Source organism: Hyla sarda, chromosome 2, assembly GCF_029499605.1.
Source record: "Hyla sarda isolate aHylSar1 chromosome 2, aHylSar1.hap1, whole genome shotgun sequence".
NCBI lineage: Eukaryota > Metazoa > Chordata > Amphibia > Anura > Hylidae > Hyla > Hyla sarda.
Window position 1 is genome coordinate 398,792,760 of NC_079190.1, and position 22,384 is coordinate 398,815,143.

General features: G+C 46.1%; 1 protein-coding gene across 1 annotated transcript in view; it reads right to left on the reverse strand.

The window, feature by feature from the left end:
* Positions 1–22,384, reverse strand: part of PPEF1 (protein phosphatase with EF-hand domain 1) — a 96,278-nt gene that overhangs the window by 50,106 nt on the left and 23,788 nt on the right. The window contains exons 3-4 of the mRNA XM_056558764.1: positions 13,381–13,518; positions 6,665–6,832 (exon numbers count right to left, since the gene is read on the reverse strand). Coding sequence (XP_056414739.1) covers positions 6,665–6,719 — 55 coding nt within the window. The 5' untranslated portion in view covers positions 6,720–6,832; positions 13,381–13,518. The remainder of the gene's footprint in view (positions 1–6,664; positions 6,833–13,380; positions 13,519–22,384) is intronic.

The following is a 22,384-nucleotide window of genomic DNA, read 5'->3' on the forward strand; positions in this document are numbered from 1 at the left end:
TCCGAGACAATCTGCGTAGGCAACCCGTGAAGACGAAAAATGTGTACAAAAAATTGTTTAGCCAACTGAGGCGCAGAAGGAAGACCAGGAAGAGGGATGAAATGTGCCATTTTGGAGAATCGATCAACGACCACCCAAATAACAGTGTTGCCACGGGAAGGGGGTAAATCAGTAATAAAATCCATACCAATCAGAGACCAAGGCTGTTCGGGGACAGGCAGAGGATGAAGAAAACCAGCGGGCTTCTGGCGAGGAGTCTTATCCCGGGCACAGATAGTGCAGGCTCGCACAAAGTCCCCAACATCCGTCTCCAGAGTCGGCCACCAATAGAAGCGGGAGATGAGTTGCACAGATTTCTTGATGCCCGCATGACCTGCGAGATGGGAGGAGTGACCCCATTTGAGGATTCCGAGGCGTTGGCGTGGAGAAACAAAGGTCTTTCCTGGAGGAGTCTGCCTGATGGAGGCAGGAGAAGTGGAGATCAGGCAGTCAGGTGGAATGATGTGTTGCGGAGGGAGATCAACTTCTGAGGCATCCGAGGAACGAGAGAGAGCATCGGCCCTAATGTTCTTATCGGCAGGACGAAAGTGAATCTCAAAATTAAATCGGGCAAAGAACAGAGACCACCGGGCCTGGCGAGGATTCAGCCGTTGGGCAGACTGGAGGTAGGAGAGGTTCTTGTGGTCGGTGTAGATAATAACAGGAAATCTTGATCCCTCCAGCAGATGCCTCCATTCTTCAAGTGCTAATTTAATGGCTAGAAGCTCTCGATCCCCGATGGAGTAGTTCCTCTCCGCTGGAGAGAAGGTCCTAGAGAAAAAACCACAAGTGACAGCATGCCCGGAGGAATTTTTTTGTAGAAGAACAGCTCCAGCTCCCACTGAGGAGGCATCAACCTCCAATAGGAAGGGTTTGGAAGGGTCAGGTCTGGAGAGCACGGGAGCCGAAGAAAAGGCAGACTTGAGTCGTTTAAAGGCGTCTTCTGCTTGAGGAGGCCAGGACTTGGGATCAGCATTTTTTTTGGTTAAAGCCACGATAGGAGCCACAATGGTAGAAAAATGTGGAATAAATTGCCTGTAATAATTGGCGAACCCCAAAAAGCGTTGGATAGCACGGAGTCCGGAGGGGCGTGGCCAATCTAAGACGGCAGAGAGTTTGTCTGGATCCATCTGTAGTCCCTGGCCAGAGACCAAATATCCTAGAAAAGGAAGAGATTGGCATTCAAACAGACATTTCTCAATTTTGGCATAGAGTTGGTTGTCACGAAGTCTCTGAAGAACCATACGGACATGCTGGCGGTGTTCTTCTAGATTGGCAGAAAAAATTAGGATATCGTCCAGATATACAATAACACAGGAGTATAACAGATCACGAAAAATTTCATTGACAAAGTCTTGGAAGACGGCAGGGGCATTGCACAGTCCAAAGGGCATGACCAGATACTCAAAGTGTCCATCTCTGGTGTTAAATGCCGTTTTCCACTCGTCCCCCTCTCTGATGCGGATGAGGTTATAGGCGCCTCTTAAGTCCAATTTAGTGAAGATGTGGGCACCTTGGAGGCGATCAAAGAGTTCAGAGATGAGGGGTAAGGGGTAGCGGTTCTTAACCGTGATTTTATTAAGACCGCGGTAGTCAATGCAAGGACGTAAGGAGCCATCTTTTTTGGACACAAAGAAAAATCCGGCTCCGGCAGGAGAGGAGGATTTACGGATAAAGCCCTTTTTTAGATTCTCCTGGACGTATTCGGACATGGCAAGAGTCTCTGGGGCAGAGAGAGGATAAATTCTGCCCCGGGGTGGAGTAGTGCCCGGGAGGAGGTCGATAGGGCAATCATAAGGCCTGTGAGGAGGTAGAGTCTCAGCTTGTTTTTTGCAGAAAACATCCGCGAAGTCCATATAGGCCTTAGGGAGACCGGTTACTGGAGGAACCACAGAGTTACGGCAAGGGTTACTGGGAACCGGTTTTAGACAGTTCTTGGAACAAGAGGACCCCCAACTCTTGATCTCCCCAGTGGACCAATCCAGGGTTGGGGAATGAAGTTGAAGCCAGGGAAGTCCAAGGAGAATTTCTGAGGTGCAATTGGGGAGGACCAAAAGTTCAATCCTCTCATGATGAGATCCGATGCTCATAAGAAGGGGCTCCGTGCAGAAACGTATGGTACAGTCCAATCTTTCATTATTTACACAATTGATGTAGAGGGGTCTGGCGAGACTGGTCACCGGGATGTTGAACCTGTAGACGAGAGAGGCCAAAATAAAATTTCCTGCAGATCCAGAGTCCAAGAAGGCCACCGTAGAGAAGGAGAAGGCAGAGGCAGACATCCGCACAGGCACAGTAAGACGTGGAGAAGCAGAGAAGACATCAAGGACTGTCTCACCTTTGTGCGGAGTCAGCGTACGTCTTTCCAGGCGGGGAGGACGGATAGGACAATCCCTCAGGAAGTGTTCGGTACTAGCACAGTACAGGCAGAGGTTCTCCATACGGCGTCGTGTCCTCTCTTGAGGTGTCAGGCGAGACCGGTCGACCTGCATAGCCTCCACGGCGGGAGGCACAGGAACAGATTGCAGGGGACCAGAGGAGAGAGGAGCCGAGGAGACGAAACGCCTCGTGCGAACAGAGTCCATATCTTGGCGGAGTTCCTGACGCCTTTCAGAAAAACGCATGTCAATGCGAGTGGCTAGGTGAATAAGTTCATGTAGATTAGCAGGAATTTCTCGTGCGGCCAGAACATCTTTAATGTTGCTGGATAGGCCTTTTTTGAAGGTCGCGCAGAGGGCCTCATTATTCCAGGACAATTCTGAAGCAAGTGTACGGAACTGTACGGCATACTCGCCAACGGAAGAATTACCCTGGACCAGGTTCAACAGGGCAGTCTCAGCAGAAGAGGCTCGGGCAGGTTCCTCAAAGACACTTCGGATTTCCGAGAAGAAGGAGTGTACAGAGGCAATGACGGAGTCATTGCGGTCCCAGAGCGGTGTGGCCCATGACAGGGCTTTTCCGGACAGAAGACTGACTACGAAAGCCACCTTAGACCTTTCAGTGGGAAACAGGTCCGACATCATCTCCAGATGCAGGGAACATTGAGAAAGAAAGCCACGGCAAAACTTAGAGTCCCCATCAAATTTATCCGGTAAGGATAAGCGTATCCCAGGAGCGGCCACTCGCTGCGGAGGAGGTGCAGGAGCTGGCGGAGGAGATGACTGCTGAAGCTGTGGTAGTAACTGTTGTAGCATAACGGTCAGTTGAGACAGCTGTTGGCCTTGTTGCGCTATCTGTTGTGACTGCTGGGCGACCACCGTGGTGAGGTCAGCGACAAGTGGCAGAGGAACTTCAGCGGGATCCATGGCCGGATCTACTGTCACGATGCCGGCTGGCAGGTAGTGGACCCTCTGTGCCAGAGAGGGATTGGCGTGGACCGTGCTAGTGGACCGGTTCTAAGCCACTACTGGTTTTCACCAGAGCCCGCCGCAAAGCGGGATGGTCTTGCTGCGGCGGTAGTGACCAGGTCGTATCCACTAGCAACGGCTCACCTCTCTGGCTGCTGAAGATAGGCGCGGTACAGGGGAGTAGGCAGAAGCAAGGTCGGACGTAGCAGAAGGTCGGGGCAGGCAGCAAGGATCGTAGTCAGGGGCAACGGCAGAAGGTCTGGAAACACAGGCAAGGAACACACAAGGAACGCTTTCACTGGCACTAAGGCAACAAGATCCGGCAAGGGAGTGCAAGGGAAGTGAGGTAATATAGGGAAGTGCACAGGTGATTACCCTAATTGGAACCACTGCGCCAATCAGCGGCGCAGTGGCCCTTTAAATCGCAGAGACCCGGCGCGCGCGCCCTAGGGAGCGGGGCTACCCGCATCGCGAATCGCATCCCGGCTGGCAGCGGGATCGCAGCGCCCCGGGTCAGAGGACGTGACCGGAGCGCTGCAGCGGAGAGAGTGAAGCGAGCGCTCCGGGGAGGAGCGGGGACCCGGAGCGCTCGGCGTAACATATATTATCTCACACATTCTATTTGCCAACAATAAGTTTTACTACCTAGTTGCCAGCCCTGTTGATACAGTGGCACCTATTAAGAAAAAGCAAACAAATAAACAGTCAATTCTTGAAGCAGGAAAATGTGCAAGTGTGGGGATCTGAGTGACTTTCATGAACAGAAAATTGTGATAGCTAGATGACTGGGTCAGAGCATCACCAAAGTGGCAGGTCATGTTGGGTGTTACTGGTATGCAATGATTACTACCTACCAAAAGTGCTCCAATAAAGGACAACTGGTAAAGGTCACAGGGTTGTGGGCACCTAAGGCTTATTAATAAACGTGGGAAGAAAAGGCTAGCCCATTTCATCTGATTCCACTTAAGAGCTACTATAGCACAAATTGGTGGAAAAGTTGATGCTGGCTGACATATGCTGGTGATTTATTAAGACTAGCTTGTCACATGTCAGTCTTCAATAAAATCCTGATAACTATTGCATTTGGCCAATTCATTAAAAAGCTACAGTCTCTTAATGAGTCAAATGTTGTTGTGCCTGTCCCATGTGCCACACTTTGAAATCTGCACCTGCTCTGAGCTTGTGTAGATTTCAGCTACAATGTACAGCCAGATCACTGTTGTATTTTTAATAAATTAAATGTGAGGTTAGGCTGCATACACTTTAACACCAGACCACACCCTTAAAATAAAATAAAAAATAAAACAAGCACAACTGGCGTAAAACGGCAAAAAGTGGCACATTTCTGCACCAACGAGGGCTTGCACGTAAATGCATGACTATTCTAACACCTAAAGAGCTAGCATAGTTTTAGTGTGCATTGCAGCCTCCTGCATTTGGGGCAGCATAGCTGTAGGCCAGTTACTGTACTCATGCTGACCTCTATTCACCACTAAAAGGGCCTAAAATTTCCATGTGAGCATTAGAACTGGACCATAGAGAAATGTAAAAAGGTACTACTGTAGGTAGATGTTTTAGATGTTTACTTGGCCTCCGAATTTCCCAGTGGGATTGAGCATCTGTAGGATGTGTTCAAAAAATTAGTTTGATCATGGTGGCCCCACCTTGAAAGTTACAGGACTTTAGGGACCTGCTGCTAAAGTCTTGATAACAGACACCACAGGACACCTTGAACAGTCTTGTGGAGACAATGCCTCAATGGGCCAGAAGTGGTTTGGTGACATTAGGGGGGCCTACGTAATATGAGTTGGGTGGTTTTACTTTAACTTTATTTACCATGATAGATCTATCTGAAAATGAGTGTATTACAAAAAACTGTGGTCCAATGTTATCCACTGTGCATGCTCAGAGCTCTGAGAAAACGCAGTGGATGACATAGGGCACTCACTGGTTTTTCACCCATGTCTCAGTATGCGTGATTACATCTGTGGGACTGTTACTATTTCTTGAAAGCTGCAAATCCTGATGACTAGTTAGGGGACATTAGCATACAGTGCAGGGCAGTTTAGAAGTACATTTTCTGAGCTCTCAGGGACACACTCAGGTGCAGTATCATAAGAGATACTGTTACGTTATACACTCCGGCCGCACACGCTGGCCGTGAGTGCATGGTCCCGTTACCTGCTGTTGCCGGCAGGGCTGGGATTCACATCACGGGACGCACCTGCATGCGCATCCCAGCCCGTCACTCACCTGGTGCTTCTCCTGCCCCCACCTCTGCCTCTCTGCTCCGGCACGCGTGTCCCCATTCCCTAGGGTGCGCGCGCCAGAGCTTTAAGATTTAAAGGGCCAGTGCGCCAATTAGTGAAGTAACACCTGTTGCTCAATGATAAATTCCTCCACCTCCCACACTTCCCTTCCGGATCTTTGTTGTCCTAGTGCCTGAGAGAAAGCATTCCTGAGAGTTTCCTTGCCGTGCATCATACACTTTGCTCCGTGACCTGACCTTGCTCCTTTGCTGCCTGCCTACTGACCACTTGCTACGTTCCTGACTATGCTACTGTGCTACCAGCCCTGACCTTCTGCTATTGTGACCACGAGTTGCCTCATCCCACCTGTGCCTCGAATCTCCTCAGCCGCCTGTGTGGTAGAGCTGTGCCAGGGGTAGTGACCAGGGTGCCGCCTGCCGCAGCAAGTCCATGCCACTTTGGGGTGGGCTCTGGTGAAAACCAGCGGCACCTTAGATTCCGCTCCCTGATGCGGTCTGAGTCATCTACCACACAGGTCCAGCGGATCCACTATCATCAGTTTTCCAGTCTACTGAAAAGTGAGTGTTACAGATAGTATGTCTTCCTGTTGGTTTAATAAAAATTATTCTGATGACAGGGCCTCAACATTATAAGCTCAGGAATTGCTCAGTTTGTGTTCAATACATACAAACATGCGTCCACACACTCACACCAATATAACTGCCCCTATACCTTTAACATGGTCTTAACATTCAGATATGGTCTTAAGGTGTGATTGAGGTTTAAAGGTTTTTTTCATCCTCTGGCCATAACTATCATATTTAGATAAAATAGTTTTTTATGACTTTAGTAATATTGTAATTTCTAGGAGATTTACATTGATAAATACAAGAATAAGATAAACATATACATCATGTACATATATTGCATTTGCAGATGCCTTAAGTTCATCATTCTAATTGCAATTGATTTTAGGTGAAAATTAGATAATAAATACTTCTTTAAATAAAATGTAGTTTAAGAGCTTACCCTTTTCAGACTTTTTGCCTTGATATTCAGTCTTGACTGATGTCCCACATCCCATGGCTCCAGAATCTAATGTGCTCCACTGTGAACTTTCTATGGCACATGCAGTCCAAGGCTTCTCACTGATGCTGTTCTAAGTCCCCAAGCTTGTTTACCTTTAACCGCTTTGGTCTGTAATACAAAGGGAAGGAGGTGTGTCACACACAAGGAGAATAGCGAGAAATTAAATTACATGGATTAGCAGAATATGGTTTCAAAGGGACTGCTGCATTGAAATCATTAAAGCTTGTTATGATGAGGATCTTGTAAACCTTATTGTCACTGAAACATCTGCTTGATGTTACATCATTGATATCGCTGGAACTTTTTTATTCATAAAATTATGTACACATTAGATATCAATATGTAACTAATCGTATTTCATATTTGTTTTCTGTGAAGCAAAGAAATATGTGTTAAATAAAGTTTTCTACCAAAAATGTGTGTTCTTTGGGATCAGTCATGAACAGGACCAACAAATTATTTTACATTTTGAAAAAACAACATGGACTTCTGGTTCTGGATTGTGAAGAGCCAGAGAACGGAGCTCCTGCGCCCCGGGCCCCATACCCGCACCGAAAGCCAGCCGCAGCTGGCCCAACTCACCTGTACCGCCTGGCAGGGGGTCCTGGATCAGAGGGGAGCGCTCCCGACACTGCTCCGTTTGCCTGCAGCACCCGGCAGCATCTTGCGGCATGCGCGCACCTCAGCGCTGCGACCGTTATCTTCGCAGGGGAGACAGCACAGCTGAAGATATAACTGCTGCACTGGCAGCTTAGCATGGGCTGCTGACTTCGCTCCCGACCCAGGGAGACACCGCAACTGGGACACACGGTGAGTCCCTCAGCCTCCTCAAGGGACAGCACTACTGGGTGACTCCAATCCTACATAAGGGGTCACCGTCATCTTCTCACTCCGGCCACGCTACAGCTGGGGGTTCTCTCTGGAGGTGGGTACTTCACGTTTCCCCCATACTCCTGAGCAGGAAAAGCTATAGTTGCACATATAGGAATATCGCCATCATTACCTTCTCTCTGGCGATGTAAGGGTCACAGCATCATTATAGCCCAGTATTGCAAGACAACACCGGCCCTTCTACCTCACAGCTACCCTGCAGTCCCACAGGCGGGAACTATTACTTATCTCATGGACCACTACCTTAACAGTCCCTTCGGGCACTGGCACCCCCCCCCCCCCCCCCCCGCATCAGTTCAAAACCCCAGTTCTGCAAAAATCACTCATGAACCTACCCAAATAATGGCTATGGATGTGACTGCCAGCCAGCCGCTATTCACTCCTAAATAAGGCACCCCACTGCCACCTGAGCCTCCCCACTACTATGGCGGCCACCCCGGAGGTTGCCTTCTTCTCTTCAATGGATCTCTAGACGCTGGCAGCAGCTCTGGTCAAGTTCATCACCCCTACTATACAGCAGACCCTTGAAAACACCATGCGCTCTATGTTAACACAGATTCAGATGGATTTAAGTGCCCAATCGGGTCCTCTAGCTGAGGCAGAGCAGCGCATTATCACTTTGGAGGATTAAAATAGTGGCCTTGCTACCAGACTTCGTCAAACTGAAACTGATCTCTGCTATGTCGGCTAGAAGCTGGAGGATCTGGAAAACCGTTCCCTCAGGAACAATCTTCGTATAATGTGGGTTAGTGAATCTCTTCTCCCATCTGATCTTCAGGACTTTTGTGAAAGTGACTTGCCCAAAGCCTTATGTCTTCAGCGCAAGTGCAGAGTAGAGAGGGCTCATCGCTTGGGCCAACCACCTACTGTTAACTCTTCACGGGCTGATGCCTCTCGCCCAAGACAAGTCATTTTTAAGTTGCTGGACTATAATGATAAATTAGAATTTCTGAGGGCCTATCGCAAACGCTCATCTGCACTTACTTTCCGTAACAGAAAACGTTTTATTTTTGAAGACATCTCTGCTGAAATTGCCAATCGACGTAGAGCTTATGGTAAAGTCTGCACTGAGCTGTTTAAAGCAAAAAAGAGATTTCAACTTCAGTCTCCGGCCACTTTGAAAGTGTTCCGTCCAGATGACTCCTTTTCTACATACCAGACACCTGCTGCAGCAGAGGCCGCTCTGGGAGATATCTTGAAGGAGCCACCATGCCCCAATGCTCTCCTCCTCATTGTTCTCAATTTCCACGGGGCAGGAGTGATCCGTTCTCTCATTCTTCACGTTGCAGAAGTAGTCGTACAAGGTCTCCGGGTGACTCCAGGGAACATCGAAAGTCGGCGGGGAGATGTAGCACAAGTAGAAGCAGCCGATCGTTTTCCCCGGTCTGAGTATCACCTTGTTTGTTTGCTGTGATTTATAGTTTCTGTTCTTGGGGGAACTCTGGGGCTAAGAGGTAGTTCTGGGTTATTCTAGACCTGTAATGTTGTAATGTAATTGTCTCATGAGGTAACCTGCCTATGTGCTTTCTAGGGTCCCTATTCTTTAGTGAGATGTACCTAGAGCCCTTTCCTGTCCCTTTATGTACTGGGGTTTTCTTTTTCTTACCTTCCCTCCACAGTTACCCCCCTCTTCTTCTGGGTTATAGTGGGGGCCTAGCGGATTGTTACATTACTTGGCCAGAATTTTGTTCCTTTTACTTTAACTGCTTTTGTTTATTCCTCACGTCCCCGATGATCCTGAAAAGCGCGCTGTGACCTCCCCTCCTCCTTATTCATGCCAGGGGTCCATGGTGGGGGGCTCTGCCTTCCCACATGTCTGAAAAATGTGAAATCCATCACCAAAACAACAGCAACTTGGCAGCACAAGGTGTTGGGTCCACCAGAGTTTCATAGTTGAGTCAATTATGTGGCCAGTTTACTTTAGAACACAACTCATGGTCAACAAAAACAATTTGAGAAAAGAACAGAAACCAAGGAACCTTGTTTCTCAGCATGGTGTAACAGTATTTATAATGTATGGAGGTAATATAAGGAGGCATTATTATATATGGGGTCAATGTGAGGGGGCATAATAATGTATGTGGGCAATGTGAGGTGGCATTATTATGTATGGGTGATTTGTACGGGGACATTATTATATATGGGGTCAATGTGAGGGGGCATAATAATGTATGTGGGCAATGTGAGGTGGCATTATTATGTATGGGTGATTTGTATGGGGACATTATTATATATGGGGGCAATGTGAGGGGGCATTACTATATATGAGGGCAATGTACACAGGCATTATATTGTATGGGCCAATCTACGGGGGCATTATATTATATGGGGGCAATGTAAGGGGGCATTATAATGCATCAGAGCAATGTACGGGGCATTATAATGCTGGAGGACAATGTTGGGGCCTAATACTATATGGGGCAGTATAATAAAATAGGGGGTTTGTATAGAGGTGAGGACTTTGCTGTAGCGAGAAGCCTAAAATGTTTGTCTGGCAGATTCGGTGAAGACGAGTTGTGATCAGGAGAAATCTTCATGATGACCCAGGACAGAAGGAGAAGAAAGAGAAAAGTGAACGACTCCGATCAGAAAAGATGGGACCCTATGAGTATGTAACTATAATTATTATATGGTCTGCAGCACCTGTGTACAGCTCAAATCTACTCCTATATAGGGGTTATTGATCCCTCACTTCGCCCCATATAAGTAATGCCCCCTTCTATGGCCCCCATATATAGTAAAATACACTCACCTCTGCCTCGTTTCCCCGCAGCTCCTGTTCTCTCCTCTTCTCTCTGCTTCCTGTGCTGACAGCCTCAGCAGAGCTGCTACCGCACAGGAAGCCCGGGCTGGAGTGACAGGAAGGAGCCGTCTGCTCCTTCCTGTTACATCAGCTGCTGCAGCCGAGAGCAGGCTCAACGCTGGGTGCGTCTTAAAGGCGCACTCAGTGTTAATGTCCCCTCACATGGCCCAAAACATAATAATGCTCCCTCACATGGCCCTCATATATAATCATGCCCTCTCACATTGCTCCCCATATATAGTAATGCCCCCTCACATGACCCTCATATATAGTAATGCCCCCTCACATTGCCCCATATATAGTAATGTCCCCTCACATGGCCCCACACATAATAATACCCCCCTCACTTTGCCCCCATATAAGTTATGCCCCCTCACTTTGCCCCCATATAAGTTATGCCCCCTCACTTTGCCCCCAGATAAGTAATGCCCCCTCACATGGCCTCTATACAAAATAATGCCCCCTCACATTGCTCCCATATAAAGTAATGCCTCTAACACAGCTCCATGGAAAAAAAAAAAAAAACACTCACCTCTTCCACGTTCTCCCGCAGCTCCTGTTCTCTCCTTTGGATCCGCGGGCGCAGCCCCCCCCCCCCCCGCTTCACCTGCTGGCCCAGTCACAGGGGGCACGATGGGGAGCGCAGGTGAAGGGTCCCTGACTGAGGTTCTGGCTGTACCCCCTTATGGTGGCCCTGTATACAGGACATGGACCACCAGAATTGTTAACACAAAGTTTTATCCAAATAAAAAAAGAAATATAATAAAGGGTGAGCCTCAAGATTACATAAGCCATAAAAGGTTGATTCCATGACTCATTTCATACCAAAACTTCAGAAATGATTTGAATTGTTGTTCTGAACAATTTGTGATGTTTTTAGCATGCACAAAATAACTTTTTTATTTATTTATTTATTTATTTTTTTGCTTGCATGTGTCTCCGGTGTCACTGTTGCCATCCTGTGCTGATGGGGACGGGCTCTGAGGATGAGTCTCCTTCCTCCTTCTCAACAAACCATATAGTCCCTTCTTACTTTTCCTGCACTTAGTGTTGTGGGATCCACAGTAGTAAATGTATACGTGTGTAACATTCACAGTTTTTACTTATTTAGAAACCAAGCAGGGAAGCAAGACAAAGACAATAATGTCAATGGGCTCCTTCACAGTGAACAGAGTGTCACTATGCAGAGAAATGAATGTGGGGAATATGACTGAACATGTGTATCCATTAAGAATCGCTCGGTGGACATGCACATTGCTATACACTTTTGTAAACACTAAATGTTTTTTTTTTTTTTTTTTACTGTTTCATGCAATAAATATAATACTGGTGAGTAGAGATGAGCGAACTTACAGTAAATTCGATTCGTCACGAACTTCTTGGCTCGGCAGTTGATGACTTATCCTGCGTAAATTAGTTCAGCCTTCAGGTGCCCCGGTGGGCTGGAAAAGATGGATACATTCCTAGGAAAGAGTCTCCTAGGACTGTATCCACCTTTTCCAGCCCACCGGTGCACCTGAAAGCTGAACTAATTTATGCAGGAAAAGGCATCAACTGCCGAGCCGAGAAGTTCGCGACGAATCAAATTTACTGTAAGTTCGCTCATCTCTACTGGTGAGACAAACCGTTTAATTATACACAAATGTAAAAGTTCAACAGCAAAATAAGTGAAAGGGAGTGAGGAAAAGCCATAGCTTGTAAGAAGAGATAGCCCTAATATGGTGCAAATAATATGTACAACACACACTAAGCATGTCTTAGGGTATGTTCACACTGGCAAAAGAAGTACCATTGCTTATTTCTGTATGAAAAACAGTGCAACATCACTGTCCAAAACTCCCCCCTCTATTGAATACTTTTACCATTCTTCCATTATTTCCATTCCTAAAAACCATTTGTGGGGAAAACTAGAACAAACGACTAAATCAACAACATGGTTGATGCAAAAGATATTTGTGGTTGTGGCTGAAAAGCAATGTATTTACCTGTACAAATAATAAACCTTACCAAAATGGTTAGGGATGTACCATAAATGTGAATGAGGGCACGCCAATAAAGGGCATACACTATAGTAAACCTATAGTTCACATGAACGGATTACCTGCAAAATTTCTGCAGCGTATTTGCTGTGGAAAAACTGCAGCGGATTTTGCTACAATTGACTTTAATGGGTCCAAAGGAAAATCTGCTAATCCACCTCTATTGCGGATTTTCTGCTGACCCACTGAAGTCAATGGTAGCAAAATCCACTGTGACCCACTGAAGTCAATGGTTGGAAAATCCGCAGGTAATCCGCCCGTGTGAAGGTACCCTTAAAAGAAAGTGAGAGTTGGGTGTATATGCGAACGCAACATACTACCCGGGCCCACACCACTCCGACAAAAACAGCCCTGCTGGCTTAAAATACAGAATCATAGATAAAACTCAGGTGACATAAGGAATCCAATATACAATAGAAACAGCATGCAAATATACAAAGTATCCATGCAGATAGTTGTTTATAATAGAGGTCAAGATAACAATAGAGGCCCCAAGGTTTTGTTTTTGTGGGCCAAATCAATATAAGAATTATATCTTAGGAGCAGTTTTGAATTAGATTTATTGATTAAAACAATATTTTTTTTTAAAAGAGACAACCATTAAAACAGCTAAGGTTATGTTCACATCAGTGTTGTGGAGCTCTGTTATACCTGCTGATAACGGGGCTGGGATGGAGGTTGTGACACCGGACATGAACGGAACCCAACAGGTCACATTGACTTTGATGTTATTAAATGTTATCTTTCATATTAGCTGAGAAAAAAAACTGACATGCAGGATTTTTCTCCTTTTTTTCCCCTCATTTCCTGTCATTTCAACAAAATCAGGGAATGGAGATCCATAACGGAGCTCCGAACGCTGATGTGAACATAGCCTAAGCCACACGTTATTTACAGAGAAATACCTGGTAAATACCTCTTACCTTGAACTTGTCATCTTCTTGTCCACATATGATCATCAGGTCACCAAGACATGGGATGTAGACATAAGTACTGTACCTGATTTGCTCATGTAGACTTCATTGGATGCTGTGGGCTCAGGACAAGCAAATGTAGAACGTCTGCGAGGATAATCTAGTAAATGATTCTGTAAAGTAATGCTCTCAGCCAAGACACAACGTTGTACACTATCTTATTTTTTACAGTCATAGCCAAGCAGAAAATGTTTATGCCTGTCGGCTCCTGTGCTGTAACATGCAAGAAGAGAACATAAGAAGGCTAATAGATTCAGTAACATGCAGGGTTAGGTCTGGTATCCATCATGTAAAATGGTATTATGATTGTCTTTAACTCACACTCAATGGAAAACACAATCAAAGCATAAGAACACCATCAGACCATTGGCTATACAAGAGCAATCATGTGACCACTTCTCCATCCTTTCATGCAGAAGAAATCACATGCATACTGAATGAATCAGAATTAACCCTTGCTGAGACAGTACTTTTTAATTTTTTTTTTAGATTTATGACTATTATTCTAGGTGCCCTATATGTACGCAGGCTTTGAACAATACTTCTCCTAATAACCACAAATCATTGAGTTCATACAGTTAGCCATAGCCCTAATTCTTTACTGTTGATATTTCCATAGTTTCTGTTATTAAATTCATTGTACATTCATAGGCCCCCTCCCTTAATATGGTTTTATGTTGCCTATTTTAGGTTTTGGAGTGAAGTGGGCGGTCCTATGCAATCATTCACAAATTAGTCAAGGATGAAAAGGTATTGAAATGAATAAAATACTAGTCATGATCATTTTTTCCCCACAAAACTATATACTTTATCAATTTGCATAGTTTCTTTTGTTTTAAAGCAAACTGGCCTGTACATTTATAAACCATACAGTCATGTGTAATGACACATGCGAATAAGTAACAGTGTATAAAGATGATAAAAAGTAATTTGATTAAATAAAGTAAAAACATAGCAAACATTGCAATCATTTATTAATTGATCTAGTTTAATTATTTCTTGCATGTATTTGGTTAGGGGAGTATAGGAAAAAACAGTCCCTTTTTTAATTTTTTTTGTGATTTTTTTTCCATTGTTTATAATTGTTTTAATTGGTCTATAATATGTATTATTTAATTTATAGGGCTTATCCATCATAAGGTGGTTTAAGTACTTACCTGCCAGACAGTAATGGACATGCTTAGGAAGGATTTGTGCTTGTTTTGGGGCTAAATGGCTGTGTTTTAAGTCCACCATAATGCTGTTGCTTTCTTTTTGTGAACTGGCTATTTCCTGTTGGAGTTTCCCCCTTTCAACTACAAGTCCCAGGAACCTTTGTTTGTAAGTGGGAGGTCACTTTTCTGTCCCCCACACATCAGCAACCCCACCCATTAAAGCACACCTGGGACAATTCCCTGCAATCCTGGTTCGCTCCACCCATTGAAGCAGTCATGCTCCCTTTGAACACCTGACTAGTGATGTAATGTCTCGGGCCACACTGCAACCTGGGAAAACCTGAGACGACACTCATTTTGTAAGCTGTTAATAACAAACATCGGGGCAAAGATCACATAAGAACTGTGAGACCATCCATCATACACAGGTACAGACACTATATTATGAACTACACTAACTTTACAGCCCCTGTAGCATAGTCAAATAAAAAAAATACTTGAATACCCCTTTAACTGTATAGCATGTCATTTATTTATTCTACTTTCTACTCATTCTTTGCTTAGGTGTCCAGTAGGCTGTCTTATCAGTGATTGACAGACTTCCCTGTAGGCATACATACTGTAGCTGTCAGTCACTGATTAGGACTGCCCATTATTTTTAGATGACGAAACCACATGTTATAGTGAATCATTCTACACAAAACTACATTCCACAATATTAAAATTGTAACATCAAGAAGGACATGCCATAAGGTTTTGCAAATTGAGGAAGTAAGGAAGTAGCAGGTGTCGATAAGATCTGTGAATGGTCAAAAATAGTTGTGATACAGTTTCTAATGAACACTTGTAACTAGTCGGGCCAATAACAAAGGGCGATTTTTGGCCGGAAAAGTTGACATTGCGCCGTCTAATAGGGTCAGCAATCAGCTGTCGGGTCTGTTTGACGTATTAAAAATCCTGTGTAAGAGAGGATGCACGGCCAACATCTGATTACAGCAAAGGGCTGCACCCCAGCGATCGTTCAGGCCATCCTCCCTGCATGATTACCAGGCCGTGTAATAGGCTTTGTAAACAGGCGCTGATCAACAATATAAGTGCTTGTTAAGGCTGCGTTCACACCTTCAGATTTTCACTTGCAATTAATAAATACAAAGCCAGGAATGGATCTGAAATCTGAAAAAACTTCTGTCTTTCTTTTATACAGTTCTTCCCTTTCTAATTTATCTCTGGCTTTCCTTTCAAAAATTTTAATTAAAAACCTGAATATGTGAACAGAGCCCAAAATTGCAGCTCGGCTGTCTAATATGGTCCTGACCTACAGCTCATAAGAATCTCACACTTCTATAATGCAAGTTACAACTAGCTGCGCTGCATCAATACAATAATAGAGTCCATTGGGTCCTAGTTGCTGTGGACGTTTCCATGCCTTCATGGGTTACAGTAGAATAAGCAGCACCAGATCAGGAACAAATGACAATTTTTTTTTTAAGCCTCAAACAATGTGTGATCTATAAACAAATCATGTATCAATATGAGCAATGGACCTTCTACTGGATCTACTCGATATGAACCTATTTCATTTATCAAACTTCTGTGTTTTATTTTCCTACTCTCTTCTCTACTACCATACAGACATATAGTATGTATACTAGATGACCTGAGCAAAATAAATGTTTTTCAGCGGAAATCGGAGAAGGAAGCAATGACAAGAATAATACAAATCTCCATCCCTCGGGGTATAATTATCACATATTAGTCCTGCCAGATATTCCTGCTTAATTAACGGAACGCAATGTCCTAAACAGGCTTATCCTAAGTCTGATGTAAGAACAATAATACAAAAGCTATTAGATTATTATTAGGAACCTGTCACTTTTATCTTTAACATGGTTTCCCAGGCACGGAAAAAATATCCTACAATAATAAACAAAAGCTTGTGACTTATGGTACTTACATACTAACATGTGTCTTACTTCCTGCAGTCTTCCTCTCCCCTTTTGAGAGAAAAGACTATTGCTTGCAGAAGAAGTTAAAGTTCTCCTGTATACAGTGTAAAGCAAAGGCTGTATGGTGTATACAATTCCCCCCCCCCCCCAAAAGAGTTAATTAGCGTTGAGCAGCACTAATTAATGTTTTCTTTGCTGGACTGGTGCTCAGCTCAACAAGTAACAACATTAGTGGAAAGCAAAGTTACTCAATAGGTGACTACTGTCGGGCCATTGAAATGGAGGGGTTCTGCTGTAGTACATCTTTTTCTTGGTGGGATGCCAATGGATAGCTGTGATAAATACAGAGTGAACTTTATGGTGTAAAAAAAATTGTTGTCAAATGAAGACACTTGCTCACATATACTTTGGAGCAGATTTATAAAAACTTTCTAAAAACTATCCCTGTTGGCCATAGAAACCCATCACAGTGCAGAATTCTTTTCTTAAAGTGCTCCTGAAAAATTAGGAATGTAATGTGATTGATTGCTATGGACAAAAAAAAAATAGTTTTCGCAAATGCCCACTTATGTTTTCCTCCCATTTCCTTTATCTCCTCAGGCCTTGTTCACACTGTGGACATTCAGCCAGAGGATGTCCGCGTGCAGCAAGAAATCATCAGCAGTAGAATGGCACGGAAGTGCACCGTCTCATGGATGGCAATGAAGTCCAAGAGAATTCTGCACAAATAATGAACATGTTTATTCTATAACCTGTTGGGGACCACGGGCGTATGGGTACGCCCTTGCACCTGGTACTTAATGACCAAGAGCGTACCTGTACGCCCGTTGGAATTTCGATCCCCGCTACTGGCCAAACGGGGATCAGAACGGGATACCTGCTGAGATCATTCAGCAGGCATCCTGTGCAAATGCTTGGGGGGTCATGAGATCCCCCATGTCGGCGATTCAATTCAATTCAGATCGGCAATTTGCAGCGATTCCGGGCTGATCGGGTCTCTGATGACCCAATAGCCTGGAAAATAGGGATGATCGGAGCTGTCAGAGAAAGCTCCAATCATCCTGAAGGACAGGAGCGAGGTGACAGGGCGCCACCTCCTCCTGTCCCCTGTGATTGTCCGATCAGGACTTAACGGGCGAATCACAGGGCAGGGGCGGGGGTGAAAGTTCATATCCCCCGCTCTGCCCGCCTCTGGATGTCGGGGCAGAGCGGGGGGAAGATGGCGGAAATGTGCGGGGAAAGTGGATGTGGCGGGGACTGCCAGCGGCAGCCTCCACAGTCACCGGATCTGAACCCAATCGAGATGGTTTGGGGTGAGCTGGACCGCAGAGTGAAGGCCAAAGGGCCAACAAGTACTAAGCATCTCTGGGAACTCCTTCAAGACTGTTGGAAGACCATTTCAGGTGACTACCTTTTGAAGCTCATCAAGAGAATGCCAACAGTGTGCACAGCAGTAATCAAAGCAAAACGTGGCTAGAACCTAGAATATAACATATTTTCACACTTTTTTGTTATGTATATAATTTCACATGTGTTAATTCATAGTGTTGATGCCTTCAGTGTGAATCTACAATTTTCATAGTCATGAAAATAAAGAAAACTCTGAATGAGAAGGTGTGTCCAAACTTTTGGTCTGTACTGTATGGTGATAAGATTTGTCCCTTGTGTAGCAGTACTTCTTTATAACTATATGGCTCTATTATTTAGAGCAGTGATCTCCAACCTACGGTTCTTCAATTCTTGCAAAGCTACAAATATCTTTGATTTTGCAAGATTGCAAGATAGGAGACGTCACAAGTTGGAGATCACTTATGAATATAAATAGATTAATGCATATACAGCATCAGCGTACTGCCAAGTTGCTGTATTTAACCCTTTCATGAACCCTCAAATTTTAATTTCTGGCTTACACTTTCTTTCTCCTCCCATTCTAAGACCCATAACTTTTTTTATTCTTCCGCTGACAAAGTTGTATTAGGGCTTAGAGCTATTGCGGAACAGGTTGTACATTTCATTGGCAAGCTTTATTTTATCATCTAATGTATTACGAAGCCCAAAAAAAAACGCACGACATACATGTATGTCGCTGTGCTCTAAGTCCCTGGGCATAGAGATGTAAATGTATGTCGTTTGCCCTCTAGTGGTTAAGTTCTCTATTACAGGGGGCAATTATCATCTGAACAGGCCAGTGATCAGCCGAAAAGCGAGCAAACACTTTAGCTAAGCGCAGAGTTTTAATAAGTTTAAAAAGTGTTGTTTGTCAGCTGCACATCTCCCTGTGTAATAGAGAATGTGCAGCCTATAATTGACAGAAGAAAGGGCCGTACAAACCATAAAGTGATCCCCCACCCCTCATCTCAGGCGGGTGTTGGACTGTGTATGTTGGCTGGATCCTGGGCTGGGCACAATGCAAATAATGACTCTGACGCAAAGTCACTGAACAGCGGTAGTTAGGCCCAAGGAAGTGACCAGTGACTTAAGAGACTTGCGGGCTTGCTGGGACTTGAAGTGGACTTGGATTATTGCTGCAGACCCATGCTGAATTTAGACAGACTGATCTTGACTGACTTGACTAGGACTGACTAGACTTCACCCATTGTGTAACTTAACAGGTTTTGATGTTCACCTGTGGGGCACTTGGTTAGTGGAAGTGTGGATGCGTGATTAGGCCTTGGGTCTCTTCAGGACACCAGACACTCTCAGGTCTTGACTGTTCCTCAGCATGCATATAACTAGTGTTACGCCGAGCGCTCCGGGTCCCCGCTCCTCCCCGGAGCGCTCGCTTCTCTCTCTCCGCTGCAGCGCTCCGGTCACGTCCTCTGACCCGGGGCGCTGCGATCCCGCTGCCAGCCGGGATGCGATTCGCGATGCGGGTAGCGCCCGCTCGCGATGCGCACCCCGGCTCCCCTACCTGACTCGCTCCCCGTCTGTTCTGTCCCGGCGCGCGCGGCCCCGCTCCCTAGGGCGCGCGCGCGCCGGGTCTCTGCGATTTAAAGGGCCACTGCGCCGCTGATTGGCGCAGTGGTTCCAATTAGGGTAATCACCTGTGCACTTCCCTATATTACCTCACTTCCCTTGCACTCCCTTGCCGGATCTTGTTGCCTTAGTGCCAGTGAAAGCGTTCCTTGTGTGTTCCTTGCCTGTGTTTCCAGACCTTCTGCCGTTGCCCCTGACTACGATCCTTGCTGCCTGCCCCGACCTTCTGCTACGTCCGACCTTGCTTCTGCCTACTCCCTTGTACCGCGCCTATCTTCAGCAGCCAGAGAGGTGAGCCGTTGCTAGTGGATACGACCTGGTCACTACCGCCGCAGCAAGACCATCCCGCTTTGCGGCGGGCTCTGGTGAAAACCAGTAGTGGCTTAGAACCGGTCCACTAGCACGGTCCACGCCAATCCCTCTCTGGCACAGAGGATCCACTACCTGCCAGCCGGCATCGTGACAGTAGATCCGGCCATGGATCCCGCTGAAGTTCCTCTGCCAGTTGTCGCTGACCTCACCACGGTGGTCGCCCAGCAGTCACAACAGATAGCGCAACAAGGCCAACAGCTGTCTCAACTGACCGTTATGCTACAACAGTTACTACCACAGCTTCAGCAGTCATCTCCTCCGCCAGCTCCTGCACCTCCTCCGCAGCGAGTGGCCGCTCCTGGGATACGCTTATCCTTGCCGGATAAATTTGATGGGGACTCTAAGTTTTGCCGTGGCTTTCTTTCCCAATGTTCCCTGCATCTGGAGATGATGTCGGACCTGTTTCCCACTGAAAGGTCTAAGGTGGCTTTCGTAGTCAGTCTTCTGTCCGGAAAAGCCCTGTCATGGGCCACACCGCTCTGGGACCGCAATGACCCCGTCACTGCCTCTGTACACTCCTTCTTCTCGGAAATCCGAAGTGTCTTTGAGGAACCTGCCCGAGCCTCTTCTGCTGAGACTGCCCTGTTGAACCTGGTCCAGGGTAATTCTTCCGTTGGCGAGTATGCCGTACAATTCCGTACACTTGCTTCAGAATTGTCCTGGAATAATGAGGCCCTCTGCGCGACCTTCAAAAAAGGCCTATCCAGCAACATTAAAGATGTTCTGGCCGCACGAGAAATTCCTGCTAATCTACATGAACTTATTCACCTAGCCACTCGCATTGACATGCGTTTTTCTGAAAGGCGTCAGGAACTCCGCCAAGATATGGACTCTGTTCGCACGAGGCGTTTCGTCTCCTCGGCTCCTCTCTCCTCTGGTCCCCTGCAATCTGTTCCTGTGCCTCCCGCCGTGGAGGCTATGCAGGTCGACCGGTCTCGCCTGACACCTCAAGAGAGGACACGACGCCGTATGGAGAACCTCTGCCTGTACTGTGCTAGTACCGAACACTTCCTGAGGGATTGTCCTATCCGTCCTCCCCGCCTGGAAAGACGTACGCTGACTCCGCACAAAGGCGAGACAGTCCTTGATGTCTACTCTGCTTCTCCACGTCTTACTGTGCCGGTGCGGATGTCTGCCTCTGCCTTCTCCTTCTCTACAGTGGCCTTCTTGGACTCTGGATCTGCAGGAAATTTTATTTTGGCCTCTCTCGTCAACAGGTTCAACATCCCGGTGACCAGTCTCGCCAGACCCCTCTACATCAATTGTGTAAATAATGAAAGATTGGACTGTACCATACGTTTCCGCACGGAGCCCCTTCTTATGAGCATCGGATCTCATCATGAGAGGATTGAACTTTTGGTCCTCCCCAATTGCACCTCGGAAATTCTCCTTGGACTTCCCTGGCTTCAACTTCATTCCCCAACCCTGGATTGGTCCACTGGGGAGATCAAGAGTTGGGGGTCCTCTTGTTCCAAGAACTGTCTAAAACCGGTTCCCAGTAACCCTTGCCGTAACTCTGTGGTTCCTCCAGTAACCGGTCTCCCTAAGGCCTATATGGACTTCGCGGATGTTTTCTGCAAAAGACAAGCTGAGACTCTACCTCCTCACAGGCCTTATGATTGCCCTATCGACCTCCTCCCGGGCACTACTCCACCCCGGGGCAGAATTTATCCTCTCTCTGCCCCAGAGACTCTTGCCATGTCCGAATACGTCCAGGAGAATCTAAAAAAGGGCTTTATCCGTAAATCCTCCTCTCCTGCCGGAGCCGGATTTTTCTTTGTGTCCAAAAAAGATGGCTCCCTACGTCCTTGCATTGACTACCGCGGTCTTAATAAAATCACGGTTAAGAACCGCTACCCCTTACCCCTCATCTCTGAACTCTTTGATCGCCTCCAAGGTGCCCACATCTTCACTAAATTGGACTTAAGAGGCGCCTATAACCTCATCCGCATCAGAGAGGGGGACGAGTGGAAAACGGCATTTAACACCAGAGATGGACACTTTGAGTATCTGGTCATGCCCTTTGGACTGTGCAATGCCCCTGCCGTCTTCCAAGACTTTGTCAATGAAATTTTTCGTGATCTGTTATACTCCTGTGTTGTTGTATATCTGGACGATATCCTAATTTTTTCTGCCAATCTAGAAGAACACCGCCAGCATGTCCGTATGGTTCTTCAGAGACTTCGTGACAACCAACTCTATGCCAAAATTGAGAAATGTCTGTTTGAATGCCAATCTCTTCCTTTTCTAGGATATTTGGTCTCTGGCCAGGGACTACAGATGGATCCAGACAAACTCTCTGCCGTCTTAGATTGGCCACGCCCCTCCGGACTCCGTGCTATCCAACGCTTTTTGGGGTTCGCCAATTATTACAGGCAATTTATTCCACATTTTTCTACCATTGTGGCTCCTATCGTGGCTTTAACCAAAAAAAATGCTGATCCCAAGTCCTGGCCTCCTCAAGCAGAAGACGCCTTTAAACGACTCAAGTCTGCCTTTTCTTCG